At 33.8% G+C, this 18559-nt stretch overlaps 1 protein-coding gene across 1 annotated transcript; it reads left to right on the top strand.

Moving 5' to 3' along the window:
- The first annotated feature begins 2196 nt into the window (after window positions 1–2196).
- Window positions 2197–11755, top strand: LOC131595843 (protein BLISTER). Its single transcript, XM_058868345.1, has 13 exons — window positions 2197–2669; window positions 3323–4025; window positions 4140–4624; window positions 5237–5356; window positions 6337–6402; window positions 6568–6678; window positions 7584–7660; window positions 7878–7945; window positions 8628–8729; window positions 9150–9337; window positions 9517–9585; window positions 10736–10900; window positions 11199–11755. The coding sequence occupies exons 1-13, from the start codon at window positions 2592–2594 to the stop codon at window positions 11277–11279; spliced, it is 2313 nt and encodes a 770-aa protein (XP_058724328.1). The 5' UTR covers window positions 2197–2591; the 3' UTR covers window positions 11280–11755.
- The last annotated feature ends 6804 nt before the right edge of the window (window positions 11756–18559 follow it).

Raw genomic sequence — 18559 nt, 5'->3', positions numbered from 1 at the left:
TGTCACTTCCATGTAAAACCTCTTGAGTAGAGACCAAAGAATCTTCTTCTTGATTGTCTTTTCTTTTGAACCTTTTTCTCCCAACTGCACTTTGATGTGCCTTTATGAGTGGACTTGAGAAACTCCCAAGTATCTTGGGTCACAACACAAGTAATGTAGAGAGTTCATCAATTATATAGTGACAAGAGCCAACTCAAGTATTTCTCTTTTGTCTCATCAACACTAGGATTCTCCTATCCTGATAATTCTTCAAGATATGTTGTCCATAGATATCTGGAACGATAATACTTCATCCTTCTAATAAGAATAGTAGTACCAGAAAAATACTTCCTGAAGCCCACCAAGTGGACCAGGGTGCCTGCTCTGATACCAATTGAAATTACATTAGGTCAGGTATTCTCTTTAAACACACCTTTGTAGTACATGGGCTTCGAAATCTGCATCCAGATATTTCTTAATCCATAAGCTGATTGATGCACCAGATGTGTAGATAAATCTCCTTAAATCTTGGAACACAAATATCAAGCTTCCTAAATTGTATTAGCATCCAATTTTGGCAACTTATATAGTTGGAGATAGAAAATGATGTTCTAAATTAAATCTTCTTGACCTACGAAATAAACTAAGATATATCCAAAAAGAAATATCACAAAATCAACTCAAATCTGTCAAGATTTTAAAACAGCCTGTGCAAATGTTCTGGTATAACATGTCACAACATCTGTCAGGACATCTTTTCTGAGCTACATGTTAGAACATCTTCCATAACATCTCTGCAGTAAACCATGTTTTAGCAAAATTGTGTCAATCCTAAATACTAACAATACGCATACTCTGATTTTAAATATTTTGGTTTATTATGTTTGACATTCAGCTATTTATACTTTGTACAATAAGATTATTGAATGATCTCACCAAAGTGAAGTAGGACCAATTGTAAATCAACATGTATAAAAGAACTTCATGTGATTTTCATGCTATACACTTCATGAGGAATCTATGTCATTTAGTTATGTCACTATTACTAATCACTAATGGGTTTTAGTTATGATCAATATAATAAAAATCACTTTGGTTTTGTATACTTGTATGACTAATGGACGAAATAATTTCGATATGCTTGAAGTATATAATGGTAAAAAGTACATGTGGGCATGTCCCCTACAAGCGCACGAAGACTCATAAGTCTTAGTAGGTTTATAACACGATTGGGTAGTGACGGCTTGCCAGCAACGGGGAGAAGTCCTGTACGGTGGTGTTTTTAGGTAATTTAGGAGACCTGATCACGTGAGATGAAAAACTCTTTTGATAACTGAATATGCTTGGTAGCAATCGTATAATCGTCAATGATGGTGTGTTAAGATTGTAGTGAGAGTTGTACTCTTTAGGGCGTAGAAAATGTGTAGTTGTTAGAGTCTGTATGTTCTCAATGAGAGATGATGTATTTATAGAGACCTCTATGACATAGGGTTTCCTAGGAAAAGGCCACCGTCCACTTAGTCAATAGTGGATAGTTGAATCCCTATTTTCAAAGGAGAAATGGGCAGTTAATGACCTTGACTTTCTCCCTTTGCAATACGAAAATACCCTTTTGTCTTTAATACAAGTTATTTAAAATATGAAAATACCATTTTATTTCGTATTAAAACTTTTCTCTCACTCTCATTCTCTCTTATTTATATCTATAATATGAAAAATACTCTTTTGTCCCTATAATAAGTTGTTTGAAATACAAAAATGTCCTTATATTTTCTATTAAAAAAATTTCATCTCTCTCCTTCTCCTCCATTATATTTAAAATACGAAGATATATATATTTTTCTTAATACAATTTATTAAAAAAAAATATTTTATTAAAAATATTTTCTCTTTTTTTCTCATTAATAGACAAAATAAAAAATACCTTTTTATTCTTCATACAAATGATTTAAAATACAAAATTACCTTTTTATTTTTTTATTTAAAAATCTCCTTTGTTAATATTATATTTAGAAAAAGTATTAATAAATTATAATTTTTTTTGTCCATTGTTCATCAAAACTTATCATTTTATTTTGTAAGTTTAAAACTTACAAAATTACTTGCCGGGTTGGGAATGTATGGCGTTACCACATACCTTTCACGGTCCTTCAACAAGTCCTCTTTCGTCATTTTCTTCTCCCCACCCAAATTAGTACACCAACACCTCAATACATCGTTTAAAAACCAGAGAGCCAAATTATTCATATATTATTAAAAATACAAAAAAAAAAAAAAAAAAAAAATCCCAAAACCAGAACGAAGAAGAGAGAGAATTAACTCTACAATTCTCTCTCTCCCGATCAGATCGGGCACCTCTGTCTGAAATCCAACATTTTCGATTCCTGCGTTGCTTTTAACATATCAATTTTCATTTTTTGTTTAAAATAAAATCAAATTGGTTCAATCATCGTTTTCGTTCCCAAATTTTCACCGATCTGGGCAATTCTATTCAAAATTATAGGGTTGAGGTTTTTCGATTGAAATTCATTGCAACGTGGATGTTGTTGATTCGTGAGATTTTGAATTTTGTAGATTTTGAAATTCTGTTCTAGATCGTTTGCTGTTGTTGAATGGCGTCGGCTCAGGTGCTACCGAACAACTCTGCTTCGTCTCGGAAGCAAGAGCATCTGGAAGCTGGCAAGCGTCGGGTATGTGTTTGATTTTGTTCGTTTAGATTTTGATTTTTGTTTTTGGTTTGAGATTCTGATTGTAGAATTAGGGGTAGTAATTTTGTGATTGTGTATGTTATGCATTGTTGTGTTTTGTTTGTTGCTATTGTTTTATGAAATTGTGAGAGTAATGTGAGTGGTATGTTTAAATGGAGGGAGATAGAAATTGGTGGAAGCTGAAAGGAAGAGGCATTTTGAATGAACAATCTTCAATTATGTGGTATTTGCTTTGCTGCCTTTGAGGCCTGAGCATATGGAATGGAAATGAAAGTCTGTTGGAAGGAACTAGGTCTAGGCCATATAGTTGATAATTGCACGAGGATAGTTTCTTTTCGTTTACCGAGTTTCTGTAACGTTTTTATGTTGTTTGGTGTTTAGAGTAAATGAACTAGAAAAGAGAAAGTTTTGGTATTTGGATTTTGTCGGCTTACGCGTTGAGTTTTGAAAAAAAAACTGTTTTCTCTAAATTAATCTATTCTGATAGTTTATGACTTTTAGCATCATTAATTTGTTATGTTTCAGATATATAAATTTGTCATACATGTGAGTTTCAATTTTCAAACTCTATATTCTATTATTGTTTTCCTTTTTTTTCTTCTTTCACATCTTGAATAACTATTTGGGTTTTACAGCTGGAAGAGTTTCGTAAAAAGAAAGCCGCTGAGCGAGTCAAGAAGGCTACATCCTCTGGCTCTGTACCCAATTCTGATGCCGGACAAAATCAGAAGGCTCAGAAACAGTCTTCGGAAGTTGAAAATGTTCGAATTAATGACTCAGATGGAGTTACCACATCGGATGGCATTGGAGGAGCTGTTATTGAGACAGGGACGAGTAACCAGAAAAATGTGAATTTGTTTGACCAAAGTAGTAATCAGGGGTCTTTAGCTGGTGCAACTAGTCTTGTGAGAAATGATCTTGACGAGGAACGTTCAGATATTGATGAAGCTAAAAGATATAATGCTTCTACTTTAATTACATCTGACGATGTTAGTCAAAACAGCAAGGCAAATAAAACAAATGATATTTATGGAATCCACACCGGTGGTGTTGGTGGAATTCCGCATAGAACAACAACAAACCACCAAAGTATTTTTCTACGCTCGCAAGAAAGTCAAGAGCTTGATAGCAGTACTAGTCAGTCTATCCTTCATGGAGTGAATGAAAGCCAGTCAAACAAGAGTGACAGTTCTGTGAAGGATTTTGCAGTTACTGATGTCTCTTCTTACTTTCCGTCAAAAATCATACGAGAGAATTCTGTTGATTCAGTACAGAAAACTAAGCAGACAAATTCTAGCACTTTCGATAGTAGCTATTCACATGGTTCGGCTTCTGGAGGTAACATTTTAACTTTCTTTATTTGTGCTTCAATAGTTTCACATTTTTATTCAACCTGACAATTCCTTAGTACTCTCTGCTGATGAAGTTTGCACAATATATGATGAATTACAGATTTCCGCGATTCTATCAGTTCTATGTTTAGAGAGACCAATAGATCTGATAGTGATTTGCCTAGTCTTCATGGTGCAACTATACCTAAATATGAATCCAGTGGTTATGAAGCAAGGAATTCCTCTAACCACACACCAATACATTCAGTGTCAACAGAATCAAACTCTAGAAAGCTACGTCCGTCTTTTCTTGATTCTCTAAATGTGACTAGACCTCCTACAGGGTCTCCATTTCATCAACCAGAGCAAGATGCCTCTAAGTATAGTCATTTAGAATCAAGCAACAACGGCGCATCAGAATCTACTTATTTCCGTAAGCCACCTGAAGAGACTAAAACTGGGGGACTTTTCTCAAATCTTACAAATGCTCCAGTTGTAAATAATAATTCGGACACAATGATGATAAGTGCTAAGGAAAATGGCATGGAAAGAAAGCATGATTATTACTCATCTTCCCAAAATGAAGACTTTTCTACTTTAGAACAGGTGGGTTTCACTAGTTATGGTCTAAACATTTCTTTCTTGATGCCGATTGTATGATATTTTGGCGCTTCACTTTTCCTATTTTTTTCCGATGAATTTGCTCAATTTATTAGGTACACTGGTATTTGGAGCTGTTAAATGATTTGGTCATTAGGGATATCTGTAATCTATTATACACGCACCTAAATTTTCATTGGGAATATCTGTAATCTATTATACATGCACCTAAATTTTCATTGGGGATATCTGTATTCTATTATACATGCACCTAAATTTTCATTGGGGATATCTTTAACTTAACTTCTACCCTTAACCTGCAAAATGAAATCAGAATCTTTTGGTTGGCGTTATAATTTTTTAATGTGAGGAAGGTTATTGATGTATTTGCATGTTATTAGCATGGGGTGGGAGGGGTAACTCAACTGGCTTGAACTAGTTGAGCTAAGGGTTAAAATGAGTTTGAGGTCCAGGGTTCAAGTCCTAGCAATGGTGTAAATATATACTAACAAGTAACAAGTAACATTTAACTACTAACAATTTGCCATTAAAAAAAAGAATCTTAGCTAATGTTAGTTTGTATATTTATGTTTGTTTTTCCTTTTGTTTATCATGCAGCATATTGAAGATCTAACACAAGAAAAGTTTTCTTTGCAACGTGCTCTTGAGGCTTCTCAAGTATTAGCCGAGTCACTAGCTACTGAAAATTCATCTCTGACCGACAATTATAACCATCAGGTTGGTTTATGAGTAACAGTATGTCATTTTGTAGAATATTCAACTTTGATACTTTTTTCGGTTTTTAATTTTTATCATATTATATGTCTTTTGCTTATTCTCATGTTCAACGACTCACCAGTGGTATGGACGATTTTTCTTTGTTACCATAGTAGAATAAATAATTAGTTTTAGATCTTGATGTGTTTATAAATTGAACATATTTTGATGTTTCATGTTGAGGGAAACCTGGTGTTACAAAGTTTCCATTATGGTAGGGTTCAAGTATTGTATCCATTTCAGATCTTTTGTAGGAAGCCATGCCTTGGTTTCACAAAAGATTGATTCCATGACTCTAGCACATGACCTCTTGTCACTCAACATCAACTCTGCCGTTATGCCAAGGTTCCCACGTATAATGTTGAGAAAATTGGTATAAATCAGCCAGTTCGATCGGTTTAATCGTAAACTGAACCCGTGGCTTGTCCAGTTAGCTTGCAGTGCTAACATGGAAAATTTTCTTATTGAGGTTTGAACATGATGTCACCTACTGTCCTGCATATAGATTGAAAGGAAGTCCATCCACTATGGGACACACATATTTTTCTTCTATATTAAGTAATTAATTTTGAACATGATTATGTTTCCAATAATCAGAGAGTAGTTGCTTTTATTGTCTTCAAATCAGTGCCTTTTAGGTCTACTCGTACTCCTCTGTTATGAGATCAAACATTTAAATATTTTGTTGTGTCTGCAGGCTTAGAAAGGGAACTTAGTTGGCTATAGGATTGGTGCAAATGTCTTGAAAGGCAGATGTAGTTTCTTCTAAGTCCCGTGTTAGTGGGTTTCTAATTTGTTTTAGTTGTAACTTTGGCATTAGACATGCTCTGATTTGGATTTAAATTGCTACTTTGTGTTTGCTTTGGAGTATCATAGTTGTTTGTATGGATACAAATCAGTCTCCTGTTTTTTTTATAATGATTTATTTTTTGTTTTCATAGAGAAGTATCGTCAATCAATTAAAATCAGAAATGGAGAACTTACAGCAAGAGATCAAAGCACAACTGGTATGTACAACACTCCCTATCTATTTTCATAACCATTTTGTTGTGTTGGTTGGTATTCAATTATATTTATACATCCATATCCATTCATAGTCTAGTTGCTTTCCACTTTGTTCTTCCTTCCTCTGCCTCTGTTATTGGTAGGTATATGACATTTCACATCAACAGGTTGAGCTGGAAGCTATCAGGAATGAGTATACAAATGTGCAACTTGAGTGTAATGCAGCTGATGAGCGTGCCAAGTTATTGGCATCCGAAGTCATTGGCTTAGAGGAGAAGGTAGTGATTTTTCTTGGTATGTTTTGCATTTGTATTTGCTTTTGAAGACCATGTGAATTTGTCATCTTCGTTTGGAAACCAGTTGTAATCTGTACTTGTTTTATAACTGCATATTTTCATCGAGGTGAGGAATTTATCACATGTAATTAACTACTGTAAATAATCTGAAATGATTGACATCTACCACGAACGATAAAGATTTCTTCATAGGTATTGAACTAACCAAGTTAAAAGAAAGCTCAATATTTTGGGGCTAATTATCAAAGTTTAAGTTAAAGGTTTACTTGCAAAAGATACAAAGTTTAATTTGGCTCTGTGCACATCATCCTTCTTTAAACAAAAATTTAGCAAGATTACATTAATTAAATATTTCAGCAGAAATTATATATCAATAACATTCAAAATTTTTAAATTATATAAATAAATGATCAATAGTTATTAACATCATAGAATAGTATCTCAAGTTTTAAATGGTAACTTCAACCGAAACCCAGGTAGTATATACAAGTTAGACAGACCTATAATATAAAGATAAATTCACAGCAACTTAGATCCATCGTAGAATGTGTTTGCTAAAAAGGTTGATTTTGTAATGTGAGTAAATTTATATGCAATGAGTATCAACTTTGATGAATTACATCTTCTTCAGACGAATGTAATGCCCATGCTTCAGCCAAAAAACTTAATTGACAGAAATGTTAATATAAATATATATGTATTGGTTTATAAAAACATCACAACATTTATCCTTGATATAGAGTGATTATGTAATGTATATCGAGCCAAACACAAACATAAGTGTCACTTTTGTAACAAGCACATGTAGGTTATTGCTGATGGATTTAGGAGATAGTAGATATATTAGAATACAAATTTTGATTTGTTGTTGTTCAATAAACTTTTAGGCACTCAGACTAAGATCAAATGAGCTAAAACTTGAGAAGCGGTTGGAAACTGAACAAGCAGAAATTTCTTCATACAGGTATTTTTGAACTTTTAAATGTGCAGCAAAATACTATAGACGAAAAAAATTTAGATTTAGTATTTAAATTTTGTATTCTATAAATGTATTATACCTCATTCATAGAATTTGATTTGATGTCATCTCTTCATTTCCTTCCATTTGGCAATTCTCCTGACTGAGTTTATCTGTAAATATACTGGGGCATTTTAAAATGACATCTCATTAAATATTACAGAAAGAAAATGTCCAGCCTTGAAAAAGACCGACATGATTTGCAGTCAACCATTGATGCTCTTCAAGAAGGTAATTAGACTTTAACTTAAATTTATAAGAGCAGTTTGGATTCACTCAGATTTTTATGTTTCATCTGATTTACAAGTGATGGTAGGACTAGAGTTTTACTTCTCTGATGTTTGAAAGCAGGATTAAGGAAGGATGTTGGCTAGCAATGGAAATAGAAAATAGAAATACAGCATCTTTGATTGCCCAATCTTTCTTCTATATTGTTTTTATGACATCTTAAATAACTTCCTAATTTAGGATACTTTAATCTGTGAACATGCTTACCAAAATAATCATCATATATTATACTTCGATTTACTGAAGTACGATAATCAAAATACTCAACGGGGATTTATGAAGGTGGTGTTTTGCCCATATTGGTCTAGTTATTTTTTTTGGACAAATGGTTACATGTTCTAGGACACATTCTGATTGGTCATTAACCTTTTATTTTATATGTTTTCACTTTTTTCTGGATATTTAGAGAGTTGCAGGCATTTCCTTGTTTTTTTTTAATTGGTGTATATCTTGTAATTTGTTTTGCTCTCTTTTTGGTATGATTACTCTCTTTTATGATGATAAAAATGTTAAGGACATACTAAATATGTTTGCTAGCTATTTATTGACTATTAAATTTTATGTGAAATTGAGGCATGCATGCACTTTGAAACCATGTTCATTCTTTGTCTTTGCACTAATGCAGAAAAGAAGATGTTGCTGTCTAAGGTGCGGAAGGCTTCTGGGTTTGGAAAATCTGAGAGTAAATCAAGTAAAAGAGATGGTTCTACATCTACCGATGATTTAGGTATGTTTCCTAAGTATGGTTATTACTTTGTCTGTTAGGTATTTTTTCACGGCTCATCAGCCTGTATTTTCCTTGTATGCTTAAGTACTCAATCATGTTTCTGGGGTTCATTTATTCTTTTTGTTTTATTATATAATATATTATATTTGAGGAGTGCTAGCAACACACTCTTCTCTTTTCCACACTCTCTAATTGGTTGGAATTAAAATGGGTCCCACTTGTGATCACACCATGCCATCATCATATGCTGATAATTTTTTTTGGGAAGACTATATGTTGTTTTCTTACTAGAAGGATCTTGATATAATATAACTTGTAAGTCATAACTGGCAAATAATACATGATTAAAGTACTCCCAATTATTTGGGTATTCTTAGTGGTTTAGTTTTCCAGTTATGTTTATACATCTATGAAATGCAGTGAGTGAAGATCCTGCTTCAAGCTCTTCCAACACAGAAATCAATGACAATGCTGCTATCCATGATGCTGGAACATCTAGTTTGTCTGCAGTTCCTGAAACTACACACTCTTCTTTTGGGGCTTCTTCTGTCAATATTCCTCATGATCAGATGAGAATGATTGAGAACATTAATGCACTTATTTCTGAGGTAGGATTTGGTCTGTTGAAAACTCCATGAGTAATATACAAACACCACCTTGCATTGCTGATTACTGTTTGGAGAATTAGTTTTTCTACCCGTCCCGCTTCTATTTAGTCTTTTTCTAATTAGTCTGAAATTGCCATCAAATAAGCTTAAATGTTCACTTGTATAGCATTTTACTGTAGCTGGCACTGGAGAAAGAAGAATTGATTAAATCCTTGGCATTTGAATCGGCTGAGAGTTCCAGAATGAAGGTAATTCAATTAGAAATCTACTTTGTATGAATCAATGAACACTTAGAAATCTTACTTAGTTTTGAATCAGTTGAGAGAGTTTGATTAACAAATTGCAATCCTCCATCTTATCTCTCTGCTTTTATCTGTCTTTCTGATCCGATCTAATATTAGACATGTTTCTTCGGACTAGTTTTACCCCAATTTTATTATGACACCTTTTCTACTTGCTTTTTTTTGGCACCAATTTTTGTCCTAGTTGCTCTCTGCTGGAGCAAGTCCGTCTCATTCACTGTTAGATACTAGTTTTGTTTAGGTTTCGGTTTTTGACTGATTTGTTTCAGTTGCGGCTTTGCTGCGGTTTTATCTCAGTTTCAAACTGGTTTTGTCTCAGCTTCTGTTTTCATCTTTTATTTATCTCAACTGCGGTCTGCCCCAACTTTTTCTGCTGCAATTTGGTATCAAGTCACTTAAATGTGATCTGGCGTCCTAGTCAAGCATTAATATCAAATTAATGAGGACTAGAAGATATTAAAATAACTTTATCTTGATAATTATTATCTTGAAGTATCTTTAGATTCATAGATTGTATCAAGACAATTAGTTTTTTTTATTTTTTAGGATCTTATTAGACTATCTCTTTAAGATTAGCTTCCATGTTTAGTTAAAATTATCATGATTTGTTTTCCTATATAATTAAGATTTGAAGTAATTATTAGTTAAAAAAGGGTCCGTGTTTAGTCCTTTGTATTAAAAACCAAATAATTATATATCAAACAACAATAGTATTTCAGTTTTTTTATTCATCTCTACCTTTTCAACATAACCTTACAATAGCCGACTTGGGTTTCTACAGCTCTTACCAAGCAGTTACTTGATCAACTCATCTATGAATTGTTTGTTAATGCTTTCTATTATAATTTATGTGCATCTTATAATCACATATTTTATTTATAGTCTCGAGGACCTTTTCTTCTTTCATAATGACCATAAATTATTGTTACAATAAACTGTATGGCCAATGATTTGAGTGAGTCTGCACTCTGTCAGAAAGCTCAGTTTAGATTATTTTTTTTCCGCAAGTTTATGTTAAAAATACTGTTTTTTAAAATATTTTCTGGTTCTGTATTAGCCTAACCACAATTTGTGCTATTTCTTTTCATTATTGAAGGAGATAAACAAAGAGTTGTCCCGGAAGCTTGAGGTCCAGACACAAAGATTAGAGCTTTTGACTGCTCAAAACATGGTTAATGAAAGTATTGAAAATGTTTCTACAAAGCAAACAGATTCTCGTGCGACGTATGAAAACATCCCTTATGCAGATGAGGGTGATGAGGTAACAAACAAGTACAGTTTATGTTGGTCAAATGAACTTGTCTGAAACACAAGCATATCCTTTATACATCCTCATCTATTGTCAGTAAATCCCAGTTTTGATTTGTAACTTAAAGCTTCACTGTTTGTAAGCAGTGCAAGTATCTAGGTAAGAATGGTGAAGATCCATTTTATTATCAAGGATGGAAGTAGTCGGTCGATGCTGGAAAACTTAAGTAGCAGTGAATATTAATGGTTAAAAATACTAGGATAAACAACTTGAATTGAAAAAGGAATTGACTCTCTTTTTCTCATTTTAGGTGGTGGAAAGAGTGTTGGGATGGATTATGAAGCTATTTCCTGGTGGGCCGTCTAGACGAAGAACTAGCAAGCTTCTCTGATTGGATTTACATTAGATTTGTAATTGTTGTCACGAAAATGTATACACAGCCATGAGGATGGATTTGAGGCTGTTTTTCACTATGCCAACCAAGGGAAAAAACCAGCGCATTTCAATCCCAATTCATGATCGGGTTACCTCCTCAGCACTGTGGAAGGCATGATCTGTGTATAGTAGAGTGAATTATAGAGAAAATTCTTCTGAAGAAATGGCTTTCTTTAGAAAGCTGCTTATTGATTGGCAATTCCTAATGCAATTATTTTGGAAGATGGCAATAAATCTGTTATGTGGTTTTATCTCTTGACTCAATCCAAATTTTGTGCGATAGTAGTCGGATATGGAATAGGTTACCAAGAAGCCTCAAAGGAACGAGACCATTTTGTTCATATACCAGTATGAGATGTGGAGTGTTTGTTGAATATATACGCAAGGTGCAATGTTATATTTTTAATGTATTTCAGAGTTTTCGATTACTTATGAACACTAGGTTCCCAAGTATAATGAAATTAAAATAGTTTCAGGTCTATGAGAAAACCTCTGCTCATGCTGTGAGAGGATCAGTTAACATGTCTTGTTAATTTCACCAGAAATAAAGTTAAATGTATGCAACCCGATTAACTATAAGCTATAAGCATGCAGCTCAAACGACGCCAAACTAGATTTTGTATTTACAATGCTAAGCTGATTGTTGTTTACCTTGTTTTAACTAGAAAAGGCAGCAAAAAGTTGTTAAAAATCAAGAGTTTATGAAAATCTGTTTTATTACCTATATAAAATTGACTCAACTAGACTCTTATAAGTTTAACCTATGATATACAAATAGACATAATATAAAAATGCATGAATAATTTAAAATTTTAACTCAATTATAAAACACATAATTGACATGAATAAATCAAGTTAGCAAAGAAGAAAATGAACTCAAAGGTAATTTTATTTTTAAAATCTTCTATAAGGTAATTAACATGGTTGTCAAAATCGGGATCTTAATAAAGAGCGTTAGGATATGGAAAAAGTGTATATCATAGAATCGTAACTCGGATCATGAGATCAACAAATAGACAAATTATAAAAAATAAGTAGGAAAAATAACTTTAACATAAAATTTTCTTTAACTAGAAAATATTCAATTTAAAAAACATAACTTCCTCAAACATAAAATTCATAATAGCAACTCAAAACATAAAATTCATAACAGCTTAAAACATATTCCAAACTACTTCATCTTAACTCAAATATTATCTAAAATATGTCATTTAACAAATCCTTCATGACATTCTGATCATCAAGGAAAGCATCATCTTCTTCTCCATCAAACTCATCATCAAGGTTATGAATCTCCAATTTATTTTCAGCAGTGGCAGCTTCAGTCCCATTCTTTCCTTCAACAGTGGTAGCATTAATTCCATGCCCCTTCAGTAGTGGCAGCTTCAAAATCATCTTTTACAGTAAAATTTAAAATTTTGTTTTCAAAATCTTCGTCATTGTGTACAATCCATTCATTATCAGACTCAATGTCATCAAGGTTAAACTATTTTGTTTTTCTGTTTTTCTTCGTCTTGCCCAATTTTGAATTGGTCATAACAAAAACTACGTCATTCATCGTCTTTTCCTTAAGATGATTTCTCCTCGTTGTGTGAACCTAATAGATTCAAACTTAATCAATATATATAAAGCGGTAGAGTATTTTCAAAACTGAAATTTTAATATAAAGTTTACCATTTCGAAAGCACTCCAATTTCTCTCGCATCCAGATGAACTACAGGTTAAGCTTAGCATGCAAATTGCAAAAGCTTGAAGCTCCGAATGCTTGTCCCCATGTGACTCCCACCATTGGGCTGGAGTTTTGGTTTTGAGTGCAGCCATTGCAATCGGACTACCAAAGAAATATGCTTTTTTCTTAAAATTCTCAAGTTGTGCATCAATTTTGCTAATTACAGCAACATCTCCCACCATTCTTTGCAAGCAATCATACAAGAGACGCTTGACTTCATAGTCGGCTTTAAAATCAACATTGTAGTGTAGTTGAGGATTGAGGTAGTATCCTGCAGCATGTAAAGGTCTATGGAGTTGTTTATCCCACCTCGCATCGATAATATCCCATAGAGGCTTGAAACAAAATTATAGAAAGAATTTCTTTGAATTAGTTGCAGTACAAGGCAACATAAGTGGAAAGTATATACAAGGAATTATAGTATATTTACCTTCTTTGGACACCATTGAAGTTAGTTTGAATTTTTTCTTTCGCTTCATCCATTGCTTCTTAGATAAGTCCCATAGCTGGCTTTTCATCCGAATTAACTAAACGGAGGACTTTGATTAATGGAAAAACACCTTTCAAACATATGATAATATTTTTCCAAAACTCTTTATCTATTACAACTTCTTCAATCTGCTTCATTCTGTTGATTTTGCAAACTTACTTGATGTCCACTCATTAGAGGTGAACATTCTTATCAATGCTCCTTTATTCTCCATGAGAAAACCCAAAGTTAAATATGAAGTTGCAAATCGAGTTATAGCTGGCCTCACCAAATATTTTCCTTTGGTGAAGTGTTACAACAAAGAAATTAAAGAAGACTTAGAATAGATGTATTGAGTTACCTTCTTACCATTTGCAATTATATCATGATGAGCTGTGGTTTTTTTTTTCCAAAATCTTCTAGCATGAGGTCTATGCAGTGTGCTGCACATGGTGCACAAGGTATCGTCTGGTAGTACCCGAACTTTCGCATGACGTGCTTCGGAAGATAACGAATAGTGATGGTCGAACTAGCAGCCAACCATCCAGAATATAGGGAAATGTCATCCCACTGAACCCTCTCATGGTGAGCATCATAGCAGTCGTATCGGATGTCCTCTACAACCATGCAGTCAAGAGAAAACATATAAGGACCCGACACCTGGTTCCCTTTGAGGGGGATGTACACACTAGCACGCAACATGGCCTCAGTGTAGCCAGGAACCTCCCCCCAGCCAATGATCATGGGGAAATGATGAAATATCCAACCCTGAAGAAAAAAAGAACGGGGATCAAACATATCATCACAAATAAATAATCAACTTTGAGAAAAAGTAGAATGATATATGATTGTTACCACTAAGAGGGTACAACTGCCAACCACAATCATTGCCTTCCACACTCATCCCTATCCGATTCTATGATAAGTGTATGTCAGTATAGCCGCTCCCAATTTGTACTCATGGACACGTGCGATGTCCGATAAGTACCTCAGGTAAACGACATCCGAGTACAACAAGCTCTTGTCCATGAACAACTGATCGCCTAACAAGTATATGAAATAACATCTCAACACCCACTCTCTGTGTATCTCCGCCTCTACCGGGTCACCAACAGCTAGGGGTGTTCGCGGGCCGGTTTGGTTCGGTTTTGAGAAAATCCGATATCCAAACCGATTAAAATTACATGGATTGGTTTGGATTGGATTTACAAATTTTTTCGATAAAACTCAAACCGAACCGAACCGAGAAACAGCGGGTTGGTTTGGATTGGATTGATCGGATAGATAAAAAATACAAAAAATATTTGAAAATATAATTTATTTATGAAAATTAATTTTCCATAATAATATTATAAATATAGTATTAATAGTGTTTAAATGTAAATATTAGACTAACAATTTTTTCGTATTAGATTCAAAATATCTAACATAAAAGGTTTTGAATATATAATAGTATTAATAGTGTTCAAATATAAATATTAGACTAACAATTTTTTTCGTATTAGATTCAAAATATCTAACAATTAGTTATTTGAATTAGTATGGTAATGAATGTATTTCATAGCACTATGTTTATGTTTAGTTACCAAAATACACTAACAATTTTCTAATAACAAATTAAAATAACATAACTTGTCCATATACTAGATTTCACATTTTTCTTGTTGAAGTTAAATGTTTGGTAGTAATTTTTATGATAGTTACTTATGGTTGGTTTAGGTTGGGTTTGCGGGTAGAAATTTGAAAATCCGATGCCCGAACCAATTGACATTGGATTTCATTGGTTTGGTTCGGTTCTTGCCCGAACTGAAAAAATGCCCAACCCAAATACTATGGTTTGGTTTGGATTCCGGTTTGGTTCGGATTTACCCGAACCAATGAACACCCCTACCAACAGCCTCATGTGTCGCAAGAAGCTCGACATCATATCTCTGTTGCAAGAAGTAAAACCTCATATGTGCCCCGCAGGTTCTCTCCACCTCCTGAAGCGCGTCATCAGGATCAGCCCTAAGCTCCTAAATCATAATCTCCATTCCTTCCTCCTTCGTCTGTGTTTCGTGACCAAGGAGGGTACCCCTAATAGATAAATGCAGGAGGCATGCTACGTCGTTAAGAGTGATGGTAATCTCATCGTGAGGAAGATGAAATTACGGAGTCTCTGGATGCCACCTCTCTGCAAATGCCATAAGCATCCCAATATGTATCGTCTGGAACCCGACCTGACATAGGTCCCTCAGCCTAGATGCTGCGAGAACATCCTGGAACCACGACTTGTCAGGCTGCACTAGAGCGGGAATCTTCCGGCCATGGTTGTAGAACTTCTAGGGATCCTATCCTGTAATTTTATAAAAAAACACAGTTAATAATAAGCAAAGTTAGAAACAATTAATCAAAAACTAAAGAAAAAAAGTAATAAGTAATAACCAAAGAAAATTTACCTCCCCGCCCCAGATATTCCTGGCTGAATGATCTGCATACCCTGACAACATGGATGCATCTATAGGACCCCCGGGTACCAGATAGGTCCGGAGCCTCATCATCCTAATGCACCTCAGGAGGTGGCATTGCAGATCATGCATCGTCCGTCACTGTCACTAGCACAAGAGTAGAAGAACTGCCCCGACGACGTCTGCTGGCGGAGGGCGTCTGTGACGAACCCTTATCATCATCCGGAGGCCTCTGTGAAGAAGTAGTAATCGTGAAAGGCCCTTCAACTGGAATAGATATAGAAGACCCCTCTGTTGGAACAAGTGTAGTGGGTACATTTACAGGAACGACAACTCCATCTGTAACCTGTGACACTACCTGCATCCACACACGTCGTACGTAGGCATGTTGTGCAGTCCTCCCAGATATAATGCGGTCTGGACGGTCGATCATAATATCTGCATTGTATTACAAATAAAATTGAGTGAGATACAATTTAGTTATAATAAGAAAAGGAAAAAAAAAAAATTAACCTACGTAGATGCACATACGTAAATATTTCGTTAATGCATCTACGAAAGTACCTACTTTTTAAAATATTGGGTTTCTTCCGTAGGTGCATCTACGGAATGACCTAACGTTTCATTTCTTCCGTAGAAGCATCTACGAAAGGATTTGAAACCTCTAAAACACAAAAAAGGCTTCTGTCACTGTTCCAGACATTTCGGTGGCTTGATCGTCCGTTTTACACATTCAAAAATACTTACATTGTCTCTAAACTATGTTTCTAAAACGATCAAATCATTTCTACACCTAAAAATTAAATTCTAACTCTATTACGGGAAAACTTGAAAATAACTCGAAAACTCAAACATTTACAGATTAAATTGAGTTTTAAAGATGCTGGAATGTGTTGATTGTTGATGTTGATGTGCAAAGCCAAACTCGGGAGAAAAAAAAGAACTTTGATAAAAGTTTGACGCGAATATAACATGAAATGCTTCTGTAGATGCATCTCAGGAAGTTTTCTGTAGGTGCATCTACGGAACAAAACAACATTAAACGAAAAAGAGGGCTTACAAATGTACATCTAAGAAAACACGAGGTATTTTAGGCAACTCGCATGGTGGATAAGATACACATGGGGTGGGGTAAGAAATTCTCTTTTAGAAACATATTTATAAAAATATTAAATTTGTGTTCGACGAAATTTTGTTATATGCTTTCAAAACTTTTTTACCCATTCATTTAATTAAATTATTATAAAATGTAATTTTTAAATTTATTATAAAAATATAATTATAAATATTTATTTGACTTGTTGATGTATAGTAAAAAATTATACACCAATAATATATAATTTAAGCTATTATAAAGATGTTTAAAAAAATACAATTTCTTTTTTTATTAAAATAAAATTGCAAGCTTAAATAAGCACTGCCTTAACTATTTTTTAGGTGAAATATGCTTAAGTGTTAAACAAAGTAGCCATTATTATTGAGTGTTAAACGAAGATTAAAAAATCAAATCAAATCTACAATAATGAAATCAAATATAATCAAATCATATAATTAATAAGACCTAAGTTCTCTCAACGTTGAAATCTATTTATACTATATCCTAGGAAAACATTTTAGTGTGTGTTTATTGATATTAATGCTACTATAGTTCACGGTAACAATCCTTCAAGAAAATAGCCAACAATCCAGTGATGAAGAAAGCAATCAAGAATCCTCCATTGTTGCAAAGAAAGGTCGTCAATGGTGAACAACTCAAGGCAAATCCATTGTTTGCCAAAGGAAAATGTATTAAGAAAAAAAGATTGATCTCCATTAGCATGGTTGTGAGAAAAACAACAAAATCTGAAGAAGATAAAAGAGTTAATGATGGTGAAGTGGAGAAGAAGACTCCATTGAAAGCAACTCATCAGAAAAAACTAGTTGGAATGTATGTTGAAGATCCTGAAGTGAAGAGAACTCTGTCTAATTGGAGGCTTGTGAAAGAAGTGACTCAACACAATCATGAGAAGATCCAAAATAAAAGAGAAGTTGCTCGAAAGAACCTCGAGAAGATTCAGAATATTGCCGGTTTAACTGATAATATGGATGCTATGAATGATTTTTACAAGCTTATTGAATATTCGAGCTGATCGCATTTTAAACATTTTTTCACAATTTTCATCTAACAATTTCCATTCCACACTACTACACAAACTTTTTTTCCCTAACTTTCTTACGTGCAATCTCACCACACCTCTTCCACTCTTTTACATTGTAAACAATTTCTTTCTCACTAACAAGTGTGCATGGAGAATTTTTGTTTACAAGAAATTTGAATATAGAAGGGAAAGAGAATTGAGAAAGAAACATGGCGAAGAAACCGTGCGAGAAAGAAAAAAGTTTTCTTTTATGTTTTTGTATTTTTATAATATATGTTTATTGTGGTTTTATTTCAATGTAAAAAAAAAATGGAACATTTTTTTTTATGATTTATCACCACCAATATACCTCGGTTCAGAGGTCAGTTCTTCCTATCAAATTCAGGGTCAATAACCACTGAAGCAACTAACAATCGATAAATAGAACATGATTTACAATCTTGCAATTTAATA

The sequence above is a fragment of the Vicia villosa genome, linkage group LG4, assembly GCF_029867415.1.
Source record: "Vicia villosa cultivar HV-30 ecotype Madison, WI linkage group LG4, Vvil1.0, whole genome shotgun sequence".
NCBI lineage: Eukaryota > Viridiplantae > Streptophyta > Magnoliopsida > Fabales > Fabaceae > Vicia > Vicia villosa.
This window is presented reverse-complemented; position numbering and strand designations above follow the sequence as displayed.